The sequence below is a fragment of the Aythya ferina genome (assembly GCF_964211825.1).
Source record: "Aythya ferina genome assembly, chromosome: Z".
NCBI lineage: Eukaryota > Metazoa > Chordata > Aves > Anseriformes > Anatidae > Aythya > Aythya ferina.
The window spans coordinates 35725119-35741239 of NC_140299.1; the positions used below are offsets into that span (position 1 = coordinate 35725119).

Below are 16121 nucleotides of genomic sequence, written 5' to 3' on the forward strand. Positions count from 1 at the left end.
CCGCTCGCTCACTGTCCCCAGGTGGGATGGGGGAGAGAATCAGAGAGGTGAAAGTGCGGGAACTCATGGGCTGAGATAAGGACAGCTCACCAAACAAAGCAAAAGCCGCGTATGCAAGCAAAGCCAAACCAGGAATCCATTCGCCACTTCCCACAGCAGGCAAGTGTTCAGCCACTTCCAGGAAAGGAGGGCTCAGCACGTGGAATGGCTTCTTGGGAAGACAAATGCCATCACTCTGAATGTCCCCCCCTCCTCTTCTCCTCCCTTACCCCAGCTGTTGTTGCTGAGCATGACGCCACATGGGTGTGGGACACCCCTTTGGCCAGCCTGGGCCAGCTGTCCTGGCTTCATCCACCCCCAGCTCCTTTTGCACCCCAGGCTCCTCACAGTCAGGGCAGCATGAGGAGCTGAAAAGGTCTTGGCTCTGTGTGAGCACTGCTCTGCAGCAACTAAACATTGGTGTGATATCACCACTATTTTCATCAAAAATCCAAACCACAGCATCATATGAACCTCTAGAGAGAAAATTAACTCTATCCCAGCCAAAACTATGGAATGTGTTTTTAATTTCTGTTCATTGCCTCTTTTGCTATTACTGTAAGCTGCTGAGAAGAGACTATGCATCTTCTTTATACCCTTCCATCAGGTATTCATAAATGTTGGTAATATCCTTCTGAGCTTTCTCTTCTCCAAGCTGGACAGTCTCAGCTTTTATCAGTCTCTTCTTGTTAGGGCAGATGCTCCAAACCTTTCATCATCTCTGTGGCCTTTCACTGGACTTGCTTCAGTATTTCCATGTCTCTTACACTCAGGAGCCCAGGTGTGTCTCATCAGTTCTGAATAGAAAGTCACCTTTCCATCCTGCTGGTACTGCTTTTTTCAGTGCGGCTTGCGATGCTGTTAGTCTTTTTTGCCACAAGAGCACATTGCTGACTCACAGTCTACTTCAGGATCCCCAGGGAATTTTCTACCAAGCAACAGCTTTCCAGCTGTTCAGGTCCCTAGCCCATGCACGTGGGTGGGTTTATTCCTCCCCAGCCAGAGTACTTTTCAATTTCCTTTGTTGAACTTTATAAGGTTCCCGTTGTCCATTTGTCCAGCCTCTCACAATCCCTCCAAATAGCAGCACAACCATCTGGTGCAACAGCCACTCCTGCCAGCTTTGTCATCTGCAAATCATAGGATGCACTCTATCCCATTGTCTTGGTCATTAATGAAGATGTTAAATAGTACTTGACCCCTTGTTGGCACCTGGGATACTCCACTAGTGCCTGGTACCTGTTCTTTGTGTATCTGATCACAACACTTTGAACTTGGTAGTTTGTCTGGATGTGAATCCACCTTACTGCTCACTTATCTAGTCTACCCCTCATCAGTTTGTCCACCAGTATTTTATAGGTTACAGGGTCAAGATCTTTCCTGGAATCAAGATAAAAATCATCCACTGTTCTCCCCTTGTCCACCGAGCAAGTCATCGGAGAAGTCTGACAGTTAAGCATCATCTCCCATTTATAAATTCATGCTGACTGCTCCCAATGATATTCTTATCCTTTATGTGCTCCATCACCTTCCCAGAAACTGACGTGAGTCTGAGCCCTCTAGCTTCCCAGATCTTTCTTCTTGAAGGTAGGAGTGACATGAGTTCTTCAAGTCCTCAGGAACTTCACCTGTTGACCATTCAAAGATAATTGAACCTCTTTATGCACTATTAAGTGCACTGCGTAAGGCCCCATGGGCAGTATGTCTTGTTTGTTTAAATATTCCCTAACCCAGTCCTCCTCCACTGCAGCTTAAGATGGGTGCCCGATGGTGCTGGTTTCCCAGGAAGACATTAGGAGCCTCCCACACACTGGTGTCCTGTCAGCACTCCCTTATTTATGTCCATATGCTTGAGGTGTTTCCCCGTGAGCCTTGTATTGTTCATCACAAGGTCTTTCCTGTCATGTCACTCTGCACCCCACAGCTTGCCAAGCTGGGCCATGGGTCCCTTGCTTGGTAGTTGGCTATCATCTCTAAATGTTTCTACTTTAAAGCTCTCCTAACCAAGCTGGTCTGTCATCAAAGGTGCTTCACTGTGTGAACTTACTTGCATTGCTGAATTCCATTGGTGCTGAATTCCTGGTTAGATTGTGCATCATTTTCTCATCCCTGTATAAAAATGAAATAAAAGAAAGTTCCCATTGTGGATTTACGGTCTAAAAATATTGTCTCATTCAGTGAATAGGACAAAGCAGTTGTAATGTGCAATTGCAAATTAAATACAGTGCTCATGTATTTTTGTGTTTAGAGGACTTTCCAGATGGCAACTGTTTTGGTTTGTATAACCTTTTACTCAAAACAAACATAAAAAAAAAAAATCCAACCACAAAAGCAAACAACAACAAAAACATTAAGAAAACAACACCCCTAGCAAGTTTGGGTACGTGTACGGAGGAGCAAGGTTTGATTTGATTCATTGTAATGTGGAGTAATGGACCTGTGAGCGAGTTCTCTTACATTTTGTAGTCCTTGAATTTAACATGAGCGAAGCAGCTGTGCTCTGACTGTGCGGCAGTTCTTGGATGGCTGCAAGGTTTAGCTCCCCCACAACCCCTCCTGTTTCGGATATGACTCAAAGCCTGATGAAGTCAACAGAAAGATTCCCATTGACCTTAATACACTTCATGGGCTGGCCATTAGAGAACACATAATACTGTGCAGTCTCAGGTGACAGACACAGATAACTGCATTGATGTTTGCATACAAATTAAAGAGCAGCAATATAGCAGAGAGGTCTTTGCAATGGCTACTACCAACATTTCCAGCAGTATCTGAGGATTCAACGTTATCACATTTTCTTCCCTTCCACAACAAAATGAAGATCTGATTGGAAAACCTGTGCAAAACTAACAAAGTCTCTGTTTTAATTGCAGCGCAAAACTGTGTCATTTTCTAGTATATGCTCACAGTCTGGGAGATAATACTGAAGTGCTTGGTTGGATGCCTATGTACAGGGTGTTGGGAAGTGCTAATATACCACTGTGTTTCCAGTCCTGTTGCTGTGTTTGTGAACAGAATTAAATTAGTACATGTGCAGTTGTACTTCCATTTTGTAACATAAAGAGTCCTTGCTGCATCTCTACCATTATTATCTTTGAGGTGTGACTTTAAATGTCATTGAAAAAAGTAGGACTCAAATACTGTGAAGTAAGCATGCCCATAAGTATTCTCTTGTATTGTCTTATTGACAGACATTTTTAACAGCTCTTTTGTTTTATAACATTAAGGTGTCTGACTGTGCTATTGTGGTACATTTAATTTCAATTTTTATGTAATTATTCAGATGATGTACTACTTAGTGAAGTGTTAACATATTAAGTAGTGGGACGAGTCTTAAGAAATAAAAAAAAATTCCCTGCTATCAGTGTTTTATTTTGAAAGTTCTTTTAAAATGGTTGCTTTGTCATTCTGAGATTTCTCAGAAAAACACATGAAAGTTGTTTTTTCTGCATATATTTTTTTTGTATAATAATTTTTGTCTGGACATCTCCAACAATATTATAAAAATGTAATGATAATTTTTGTTGTTAATGATAATTGTAGGTGCAGAGAAGTCATGTCTATGTTGGAGGTCAGTGAGAAAACTCTTTGAGGATATTAGGGAGAAAATTAGTTGAGGGTTAAATTTACATTTTGGTATCTGTACTTAACACTACTCTGGAATGTGATTGTGAATTAAATGGGATTAAGTAGAAAAAAAAATATACAAAAAATGAGTTGGCTGAAGTTTTGACATATGCTACAGCAAATATTCCAAGTTTTTAATGATGGTTTACAGTAACAGTTCTTCAGGTCTTCACTTCTGCCTTAATTTATAAGACCTATCTCAGTACAATAAAATTCTCAAGCAGAGTTATTTTACTAGATCCAGCTTCTTATTGCACTACAACACAATTCCTATTATTATGTTTATAGAGCTTTAATTGTTATATTATGTTATGCAGTACACACCAAACTCTCCTTATTTTGCATGTGATTATTGCAATATGCTGTATCTACAGTCAGAAATGAATCTGTCACAAGACATACTTAATGGGTCCAAGAAGTAGATGCATTTCAGAAAAGAGAATTGCTTTACACATACAAGTTAGGATAATCTTTTATCTTTTCTTCTCATTGTTTTAGTTAAAAACAACAGCAACAAAAAGAAAACTTACTTTACAGTCCGCATGTTCTAAATATTTCACATTTTGACACCTAACAGCTAAAGAGTTAACTGAATATTGATTAGAAAGTGTTGATGCAGTAATGAAAATCCATTTATTTTAGAGCAGTTAGAGCATTAGAAGAAAATTGAAAGACATTCCATTCTGAAACTTAACTGTTTTGTAGATATTTCACAAAAGTATGCGATAAATATTTTATATTTATCTTCTATTGTTTATAAGGCAATTGACAGAAAAATAAATGAAAATAGGAAGCTCGTTATCTACAGTAAAATTATTTGAACACAATTGTTTAACAAAGGTCATTGTTATTCTTTTCTTAATTTCTCTTTATTGCTTGCTTTGCACAGGAAGGAGTTACAGGAGCTGCAGAATCTTTACAGACAAAACATCACACATACAGCACAGCAGGCCGAGCTGATACAGCAGCTTCAGGCTCTTAATACCGATACACAAAAAGTATTGAAGGACCAAGAGGATGCGCACACAGCTGAAACAACATCGTACCAAAAAGTATGCCAGCCTCTTTTATGATCACAGGGTTCATATACCTGCCTATCCAATATCAATGAACAGAGTAATAAAAGCACTGTGTAGTGTTGTGTCCTTTGGATCTCTGTATTCTTGCTACCAAAATATGGTTGGCTGGGTAACACTGTTTTTTGGCCTAATTATATCCCAGAATATATGGCCTCTTGCTTATCTTGAATTAATGAGCCTTAAGGTTTACTTAAGGAAAGGTGTCTGAGGAAAAATAGAAGTGAATTGCTACACATACCAAATTTATATAAATTTATGTTATGTATATTTTTCTTCTTCCTCTTCAGAGGTTTCATTTGATAAATTTGTTGTTGGTAAATTAGGAGAAGAAATTCCTTTCATCTGTAAATCATGTCTTTGTGTGAATCTCTATCAATTTTACTAGTTTAAGGATTTGGTGTCTTTTTTTTTTTTTTTCCAAAATGCAAAAACTTTATGAATCAAAAATAATTTGAAAAAAATATTACTGTGACAGCTTTTTATGTGGATAGCTAATTGAAAAAAATCATAGCTATATTTAACATTTAAGGAACAGACTTTACATTTTTGATGAATAAATGATAACCATGAAGAGCTGACACATGTATACTACCCAAAATTTCTTGTTTTGTGTGTGACAAATGTGATTGGGATGTGTTTTTCAGTCTGTAAGAAACACAGGAGATAGGTTTCATTCCTTTTTAGAGACATTGAGAAGAAGACGTATATAACTTTCATGTACTTCCCACCAATTTTGGAACTGTTTTCCCTTTTTCATCTAACCTACAGTATGTAGAGCGTGCTAAAATTCTGAAGATGGGCATAAGTCGAGGCAGCATCAGTACTGGAGTTCTAAAGACACTTTTGGTTAATATTTTATAGCATTTTAGGCTCAGCACATTCTTGCGTAGTTAAATGTACAAAAGTACAGTGTACAGCTATATATATAATACTACACTGGACTTCCAGTTTCTAGACATTGTCTTCTGTTCACTGTAATAGTAGCCCAACCAAACTACAAGTAGACTTCTGTCAGAGTTATTCTGCACATGTACAGGGCAGGAGGAGTTCTGTCAATCTGGGGCAAGACAAAGTAAATTATGGATTTATTTTTTTTTAAGATACAGAATTTTAGGTATCAGGTATTGCTATTTCTTTCTTTTTCATCCTCCAGTCAATGCTTCTGTGGCTGTTAAAATGGATCCTTTGAAGAGTCACTCAAAAAAAATTGACATAAGTGAAGATAATATAAACTCTCTTCATCAATGTTTATAGGGCTTAGAAGTGTTCTTCTGAGACTAGTTTTGCAATATATAAGGGAAAAAAACATTTGGATTTTCCTGAGACTGTTTTAAAACATGAAAAAAACTTTTTATAAAAAGTTAAATTTACCCTGCAAAATAGTGGTTTTGCCGGCATACTTTATTTCATTTGGGGAAGGACTTTAACCTATACTATGAAAAATAATTTTGCTAGTATAAGTTATTTTTGTATTATAGAAAATTGATGGGTATGCTTGCAAAGCTGTTTGGACAAGCCTCTTCTAAATTAGGTGTAATTCAAAATCCATGACTGCTTCAGAAAGCAGAGTTCTTGGTCTCTCTTAGCAGAACTTAAGAGTTCAGCTTACTTGGTGATACAACAAGAACAGAAATATTTTAGCTTTGCAGATAAGGCAAGAACTTCAACTCAGTCGTGCCCTGAAATACACAATTTTGAAGGTGTAGAATTCAATTTATTTATTTATTTATTTTCCAACATAGAGGAGTAAGGTTTGCATCCAGAAAAAGACAAATGAACTATTTTGACAATTGACTGTTCTGGAACTGATAAACTGTCTTTTAGCATTTCTCAAAACATCTAGGTGTTTTATACCTGGAAGAAATGTGCTCTTTTTGTTTTTTATAAAAATATGCATAAGAAAGGAAGTTTTTTAAGTCAAATAGATCCTCTAAAGCATTTGGTAAACCGAGGCAAGAGATCTTTGAGGGGAAAAGGAGGAGTTGTTCTTTTATAGGATATTCTATACTTCTGATCAGTAAACTGTATAAAATAACAAACCGTAATTGCTTCAAAGGAACATGTAGTTCCCAAATCATAAGTTACACAGTTCTGAAGTCACAGCAGGCCTTTGGAAAATTCAGCATCTATAAAAATAATACAAATACCTGTTTTTTCCTTGAACGAGAGAGGCAAACTATTGCAGACAAATGTGTGTTCTGTTTGTCTTCCATGCGTTAATAATATGCTGGCTGTAACAGCTAGATAAGGACGTGTCAGCTATTCCATAGACATACTCACAGAGGAATATTTTCCAACTGCTCCAAATGGCATTGAGCCTATCAGTGTGTGCATCCTATGATATATTGTCCCTTACAGCAAGATCTATGACCTCTCTGTTAGTGGTCAGATAGGCAGTATATGCTATAGCTCAGGCAGTGTGGCTGGCTGACATACTCCAAGTTCATTATTTAACAGACTACCATTTAGGAAGAACTGCTCTGTGCGCTGATGTTAATGTGTAGTATAAAACAGTAGACTGAGTAAAGAAAATACCTTTCTATTAAATCAGATCAGGGTTGTGAACTTGCACTGGATTATGTGTAAATCCATTGTGGACCACAATTCTCTTCCAAGTCTAGCTACAGTGGGCAGCGTACATATGCAAAAATCAGTAATCTGTTTTACCAAGTTGCAGTGACTTGACATACAGCTACCTTTTTTTAACATAAATTTTAAGGGTGTTGTGTTCTACAATAACTCTTCTATGTTAGAGCATTTCTGGAAACAAATTGATATCTATTTCATATTGCAGCTGTAGCTCTCATTCTCAAGGATAAGGAATATTTTTCTAAAATGTATAGCATCTGTTTTAGTGGTCCCAAATACTCCAGGGACTTCATTCCTGTGCTGGATTTAATGAGACTCAATAGATTTGTCCTCACCGACAATTTCAAGGTGGAGAGACTTCAATCAATACTAGGGATAATAAGACAAGAAGAGATTCTGAACTCCTTAGCTAGCTTATCACAGTTTTCTGAAATTTACAATTTAGGGCCTTTGTTTGTATAATGCAGTGCTTTCTCTTGATCTGATGTGGCCTTTAGGTTCTTTGTTAATCATACTGATTAAAATTCTCTTAGTGGAAGGCCTTTTTAGTGAAATGGAAATATCATTATTTGTCTTTAAATAGGAAATAATAATTGGTGTCCTGAAACAACAGATAGAGAATACTAGATGTGTGTGATGAAGAAAGGCATTGCTCAATAGTTGGATTCTTGGCATAATTAGAAAACAAAGTAAGATTTTTCAGTTGGGAGGCACTGCAAAAATTTGCATCAAGTGCACCATAAAATAGATGAAAAATAGTATAGCATTAGATGCATTTTCAGATGTTGTCGTTAATTTTGTGCCTGCTGCTGCCTTTCCAAGTTTCATGGTGTTCATGTGTGGAGATAGTTTGCTTTCCTTCAAGTCTGAGAAAATGTAATCAGAATGTGAAGTTACTGGCTTTGCCGTCTTAAGGTTAAATTTCACCACTGCTAGTCTTCTCTGGGACCACAAGAACAACAGTGAAGCATAGTTAAAAATCACATATACCTGCTTATTTTAATGCATATTTTTAACATTGAATCCACAAAATAAAAACGTTTATAAATGTTAGTAATAACAGAGGTTCTTCCTTAAGTTGGAATAAAACACACATGTTCTCTCACACAGGATAAGAACCGAAAGAAACTAGCTATCCAGTCAAGCCTACCAAAGTCCACATCATTAATAAGTGGATTGGTGTTTTTGTAGTCCACTTTGTTGATGAAAGCTCTGCAGAACTCAGATCTTTAGTAAAGATTAACTTGCACTTTAGTTCAAGCTGCAACAATATTTTCTATTGTTTGAAGATGTATTAATTAGGTTATTCTATTTATATCTTCTATATCAAATTCCACTACAGCTGGTCTCACACTAGCAAGCAGATTTTGGGTTTAGATGTACCTGTATGTTAAAAGTAAAGAAGTTGTGTGTAGACTGTGGCTCTCTCAGGGCGATGTTAAACTCTGCGCTCACAGGTGATGATTTTCGTGTTTGAAAAATCCCGTGCTGAGATTCTTAGTGTGCTTTAGTTCCTCTGCTTATTTCTGTAGACTGTTACTCGTAGAATGCCTTTTTTTTTTTTTTTTAATAAGTAAATAGTCTATAATTCTGTTTTCAAACCATTATTTTAATATTTCTGACAATGATACAGTATTTTTTTACATTATGTAAAACATAGATTGAAGACATTTTGTGAACTGGTGAGAAGAGTGCAAGAAGAGATGTATGTCAAGAAAGGAAGAAAAAAGATTAAACTTAAGTATTTTTGTTAGTAATACCTACTATGGTCTGATTTAGAATGATCAGATTTAAATGTTTCTGAATTGTATGTGTAATCAGATTGGTAATGGTTGTGTAGTCACAATGGGGGAGCTCCATCCAAGCCAGAGGCAGTACAGTGCAGTGAAGGTGCAGCCTGTATTCTGGAGTGCCTCTTCAGTTTCATCCTAGAGCTTCTCCAGCTGATTTCTGTCCTTTTTCTTCTCCAATTCTCATAAGCAGTGTGATCTTGTAACACGAACTTCTGTGACAGTGTTATTAGTTCCCCTTATAGCCTTACGGTATCTCAATTTAGACTTTCTTTCCATTTGTTTATTTACTGTATGTCTAGTGTTACTGTATGTTTGCATTCATATTTGCTCTGGTCTCTGCAGTGATCCACAGTTTTTTAGGGGTAAGCACTTAGACAAGCACTTAGACACTATATATAGTTCTAATGTTTATTTATTGTTTTATATCATTGGTTATGGTTGCATTTTAATGAGTGGCACTAGTCTACACTAGTGTCTTAGATCCTCACAGGGGTATACTTTTTAAGGAGATCTCTCAGCTGATCCCACTTTCTGTGCTTTTGTTGATATCATAGAAAAGTCCATGAAAGCATTAACTAAATTCCATTTGGATTAAACAGAACTGCAAAATGTGTTCCAGCTGTTAATTGGCTTCAGTATGCAGGACCACTCTAAATCTACTTTAAAATAAATCCTGCACACTTATGTAATGCGAGTGTTGGTTATTTGTGTCAACTGTTTCACTTTTTTTTTTTTTCAGTTGCACTCTGATTCTGACTAATATACAGTCTAGTAGATAACATAGGCTAATTACCTACTTTTATTAGCTTTTATTGGTATGCCTCATTCTTTCTTGGCCTTAATTTTGCCTTCACACATATTTAACATATGCCAATGCTTTACTTCATCCCACCATTACCAGACTGAAATATTTTTATCAATTGTTGGTCAGGCTCTAGAGTCCTGCATTTTGGTTATCCTGGAAGTTCTAGCTTTGGTCTGCCATTTTTAGATGATTGACTGGCACTAAACACACCTATTCTTGTAGTTGAGTTTTGTGTTTTAAGTAACTCTTCAAATATCCATCAAAAACTGTTTTCTGGTAAAATCAGTTAAATCAGTATAGGAAATTTTGAGGGAAGCTGAGAAATAAGTGATACTTTTATTTTTATACTTTGGCTAAGTTACTCTTCCTTCCTGTCTGATAAATAAAGCTCTTGTGTCATACAGACTAAATGTATTGCAGTGTACTGGCTTCAGATACTTTTAATCTTTCTTTATTTGCTTTTAAGTACCTTTACATATAACAGTCTATGTTGCTTGTCAAAGAAAGAACGGCTTTAAGGCATTATAAAGAGATACTGAAAGTACAGTCTGTGCAACAGTTTTTGCAGAACAAAGTCTTGTGTCACTGGTGGGTGTTTTCTTTTTTCTATCTACCAAATTTCACAATATGTATATAGAGTGTATATGTGTAAAGAATGATTTAAAATCTTTTAATTTTTCTTTCTGTCCTGTAAACATAAATATATTGTTTCTCTCATATTGACCAATAAATGATTTCCTGGTCAAATCTCACATTTTAGTAACGTCCATGCAGGATATAACCACTTACTTATGGATAGTCAAGAATTCACACCTCTTTTCTGTGAAGATTAATAGTTCTGAGATAAATAACTTATAATATTTTTTGTCTTTCTTCTGTGTTTTCTACTCAGTATTCTTTCTCTGTAGTTCTCTGATCTCCATATTATATCTTTTACCTCTACACCTGATTTTTTGTATCTTTATTAATGCTAGATCTATTTTGCTGTGTCGTTCAATTTCGTATGTTCTGGATTGTGCTTACAGCAGTGTGACTAAATGTGGTATTTCTTCTAAACCAAGTGAAAAATTAGCAGAAAATACCAGCATAATACCATATAAACTTAAAGCATGTATGCAATTCAGAAAATAGTTTTCATGTCAATAAATGAAAAGATACAGAGCCAAAATGAAACCTGGATGTTCTAGTTATCTCTAGACAGTAGATAAAATTATTTCTTTTCATACAGATAATTTTAATTTTGAAATTTCCTGAAGTTAAATATTCTTTTTTAATATCAGTCCTAAAAACTAGCACATTGATGTTTGGGGAAAAAAATAAAAAAAATAAAACAGTGAAAAGATGAATTCTATGAATTTGTTTCTTGCACACTAGCTTTTAGCTAGTTTTATACTTCAAATATATGTGTTTTGTAATTGTTTTCAAGCTAGAAGGGTTGGAAAAGTTTATGCAAGTAAAAAAGACATGCTATTTGTCTTGTCCTGACAAATGCTTACTACTAAAAATACCCATTAGCTACATTAGAGGAGGTGGCTGCCAGCTAAAAAATAGGCATCATATTTTTGATGTTCTCCATTCATCTTACTAGGATGCTACCTTTCAGATACTATAATTATGACCACTTAAGTGCTGCTAGTCATAAAACCAACAAATTGTCATAGTGGTATGATCTAGCTAATGAGCTTATAGCTGGAAGTAACCGTGCCTTGATGTTCCATTCATTTGGCAGGACATTAGCTAAAAATGCATATTTTGGTAAATTAACTGTTTATGTGCTGTGAAATACTTGCTGATTTCCATAAGCAATTGGCTTATCTTAAACTTGAATTTTCAGAGATGATGTAAGCTCTCTTAATTATTTAAGAAAGATTCAGTAGGCAAAGAAATTTCAATGTAAAAGTTTGATTTTTAAGACTCAAGAGTCAAAGTATCAATATATCTGGACATAGAATTAATTTAACTTAGGCAACATAATTTCTAATCTGCTTTGGGAGTAGAAAAGAAGTAATTACCTTGTCCTGTGTGGACTTTGAAATCCTTGGGTGTAGAAAATGATAGGAAGACGGAAAGGAAGGGTATTTATTGTTTGCAGATCTCGTGCAAAGTGATAGGTAGACAGGTTCCAAACCGAAAAGTTGTGATTCTTTTTCTAAAGGCTATAAATACTAAGCAAGGTAAACAGATGAAGTAGAGAAAGAAGCATATCATTTAGGTGAATTTAAGTAAAGCTGCCAAGACAGTAAAGACTAACTTTTAAAATTTAAAATGTCTATCAAATAAACATTATCAAGATTCTGAATTTCTAATTTTCATACTTAATTAGTTTCTTTTGGGAGGAATGGCAGTAATGGGCCTTCCAAAGAAAACTGTCAGCTGCAGAAGTACATGCCTTGCACAGATTATTTCATGGTAGAATAAATAGCAGAGGAAAAGTTGTTTATTTGGAGAAACAAGGGTAATCAAAGGAATGTTTGGACTGCAGTGTTTGAGTAGTAAAGCTATAGAGTCAAGTATTTCCTTCAGAATGTGAACTGTTGTTTGTTGAGCTACGGGTTTATTTTTCAAGCTGACTTGTATGTTTTTTTTTTAATAAAAAATTCATTTTGTATTAAAAGTTCTTAGATCTTTATAATATAGAGGTAAAATTGATGGAATAGCTGTTCCCTTATTCTTGCAGAATAAGTTATTCTTCTCAGCTATATGGGACATGCTGCTAGTTATCACTTAGGTGGAGTTCTAGAAATTATTAGTGGATATGTAATCTCTTATAAAATAATTGCAGAATACAAATAATATTCTGCTTCCAATGAGAGAATAATTGAACAGTCGTGGAGAAGACCATCTAATATAATCTTTGGATTTTATAACTAATGTCCAAAAAATTCCCAGGGATAATTATTTAATCAACTCTTTTACACTTATACAAATTGCAGGAGGCATTAGTGGATTCACTGTATTGCTACCCAAGCTCAATTTAAAATGTTAGTTAAAAAAAGAATTAAGTTATTCTATACCAGAAATGGATGGACTTTTGTGTTCTCAATCCTTTAATGCCACTAATGCCTGTAAAGATGCTTTTTTTTTTTTTTTTCAGTAGTCAGGAAGTGATATTTTCTTTTTTTCTTTATCTTTTTTTTTTTTTTTTTCTTTTCTCTATATATTTTATAGTTTAATATAACCTATTCAAAAATGATTTTTAGGTGTTCATTTATGTGCATAAATGCCATAAAAAAGCAGTTGAAACATAACATTCTGATATAAGTTGTGCATGTCTAGAAAAACTTGTTTCAGACCTAGTTTCAGGGTTTGTCACAATCACTGTTTTCCAACATACAGAAGATGCTAGGATTCAGGAAGACAAGAAATGTGAAATAATTGTCAAAAGTGATCGTGATCTTTGCAGCCAAGTTGCTTAAGTTACAGTTCCTCTTGTCCTGTATTTATATGTCTGCCTTCATTGATGCTATTTTTATTTTTTTTTCTCTTTCCCCCTCTCATAGCTTTATAATGAATTGACTTTATGTTTTGAAACTGTTAAAACAAGTGAAATTCAACTGCAGCAAAGCTGTGCCTCTCTTCAGGAGCAGTTATTTGGAAAAGATCAGAAGATTTGTCAGTTACAGCAACAACTTCAGCAGGCTCATGATGCTTTAAATGTATTATACCAGGATTCTTCTCATGAATTACAGGTGAGACAATTTTTAGAATACTACAAGTTTTTTCTTCTTGTTTTAAATTAATCTTCTGGGCAAGGCTGTTTTAGAGGAAAGTGGAGAGTTTTTTTGTTTTAATGAAAAAATGTGCAATTGTGCTGCTGCAGTAGTGTGACAGTCTGCTGTTGCTAATAGAGGGTACTTTGCAATTAATTTGTATCTCTCCTTGAAAATAAACTGAGTAATAGTGTCAGTATTCATCCAGACTCTTATTTATGTGCTCTAACAAAGCTAAAAAAAAGACATCAAAAATAAAAACAAAATGATTTTGTTTCTGAAAAGAAATGTGAAGTTTTTGCATTTTCTCTGTGGAGAATTCCATATATTCCATTTCCAATGAAAGATCTTGGTCTTGTTTTGTTCTGTTTTTCCTGAACATGCAACTAAACTTTAGATCATAAATCTAAAGAAAGTATTATGGTGGAAAGACAGACTTGTCTAAAAATTGCTAAGCTTTCATGTACCATTTGGAACTATTATAATAAATCCTTCACTTCCACTAACAGGCTTCCAACTTCCCAAATGTGCAGATCTTATGTGTATACCCCCGACATTTTCCAAAGGCCAATTTATGACTTAAACTGAATTTAAAAAGAAATAATGTCACCAGCAGTTCTAGGGAAATGATTGTCCCATTGTATGCAGCCCTGATGAGACCACACCTTGAGTCCTGTATTCAGTTTTGATCCCCTCGCTGTAAGGATATCAAGTTGCTGGAATTCATTCAGAGAAGAACAAAGCTTGTGAAGGGATTAGAAAGCAAGTGTTATGAGGAGCAACTCAGGAAACTGGGGTTGTTTAGTCTGCAGGAGGCTGATTTGTAACTAAAATAAAAAAATTATTTTAGAAAGATTTACATAAGAAACGCTTAAATACATAAACAAGGTATTTCAAGACAGATTCTACCCAGTGTTACCGTGAAAAAATTCTGTGACTTACTAGTCTTCTAACGTCTGTATTTTAGTGATTTCAGTTTATTAAGCTTACACCACACAGTCTTTAAAATACTAATTTGGACTGGAATACGAATGGTAAAATATTGCATGGAGAGAGTAACTCCCATTTCTTTCAGTTGTTTAGAGTCGTTTGTGTGTTGAGTTGTTTAGATTTTATCCAACATACTTTGTATTGCAATATGAATGTTTAAAGTCCACGAGAGGCTTAGTTTTCTATTTCATGTTACTAATGCAGTATATCTTGTTCTAAGTGTGGTGCTGTAAATTTTATTTTATGGATTAGGAACATTTCAGTTAACAAAGCTAATTCCTTACAAAATGTTTTTAATGTTACCTTTGTTTAGGCTTTCCTGTTAAGAAAATTTGCCCATTTAATTTAGTTGCATAAGAAGTTTCTTAGTCTTGCATGCCCTATGAGTTAAAGCTTGCCACAACATATCTTTCAGTTTTTAGAAATACTTAATTAATTATGCATTCATTTAAGTTGACCACAAAAATCTCAGAATATACAAGTGTTTGCTTACAAGTAGGCAACATAGGGCCAGCAGGTCAAGAGAGGTGGTTCTTCTCCTTTGCTCTGCGTTTATGAGGCCGCATCTTGAGTACTGTGTCCAGTTCTGGGTCCCTCAGTATGTGTCCAGTATGGACATACAGGACAGAGTCCCAGAGGCCACCAAGGTGATCAAGGGTCTGGAGCACCTCTCCTATGAGGAGAGCTGAGAAAATTGGTATGTTGTCCTGGCAAAGAGGAAGCTTAGGGGGAATCTTAGGAATGTGTGTAAATACCTGAAGAGAGAGCGCAAAGAAAATGGAGCTATGCTATTTTAGTGGTGCCCAGTGACAGGACAAGAGACAGTGAGCACAACCTGGAATATCGGAGGTTCCAACTAAACATCAGGAACCACTTCTTTACTGTACAGCTGAGGGAGCACTGCCACTGCCACTGGTTGCCCAGAGAGGCTGTGGAGTCTTCTTCCTTGGGGATCTTCAAAAGCCCACGTGACGGTGGTGGTCCTGGGCAGCCTGCTCAGGGTCTCCCTTCTTGAGCAAGAAAGACAGCTGAAGACTGTAACTTGTAAAGTTAAATTTGGTCCATGCTTAAATATGTTCGTAATAGAAAAGTACAGTTACTTTTGGTGTTTTCACTAGAGAGATAAATATCATTTAAACTTTAAGATGTGTCATTTTCAGCAGTTGTGATGTCATTTTAATCTTGGTTATATTTTAGTAGGAAATTTAATACAGTAGCTTACAGCAAAGCACTTTAATTTTTTTTTTTTTTAAAGATAGCATAAGATTCTCCATCAAAGAAGTAATAGTTATTTATTAGTTTCCAAACATTTTTTCATACCAATGTCTTATGAAACCACACTCAAAATGTCTTCTATATATTGTTTTAAACAAAGTGGAAGGCAGAATATATAGGTCTCCATTGAAATAGTATTATTACTTCCTAAAAAAGAACTTTGAATTTGTATTTGAACTGCTCGATTTTGGGGTAATATAGAGGCATACAAGGG

At 35.5% G+C, this 16121-nt stretch overlaps 1 protein-coding gene across 7 annotated transcripts in view; it reads left to right on the forward strand.

Moving 5' to 3' along the window:
- CNTLN (centlein) overlaps positions 1 to 16121 on the forward strand; it is a 202876-nt gene that overhangs the window by 65305 nt on the left and 121450 nt on the right. For all 7 annotated transcript variants that reach the window (XM_084504846.1, XM_084504849.1, XM_084504851.1 and 4 more), the window contains 2 exons: positions 4556 to 4718; positions 13433 to 13621. In XM_084504846.1, coding sequence (XP_084360972.1) covers positions 4556 to 4718; positions 13433 to 13621 — 352 coding nt within the window. The remainder of the gene's footprint in view (positions 1 to 4555; positions 4719 to 13432; positions 13622 to 16121) is intronic.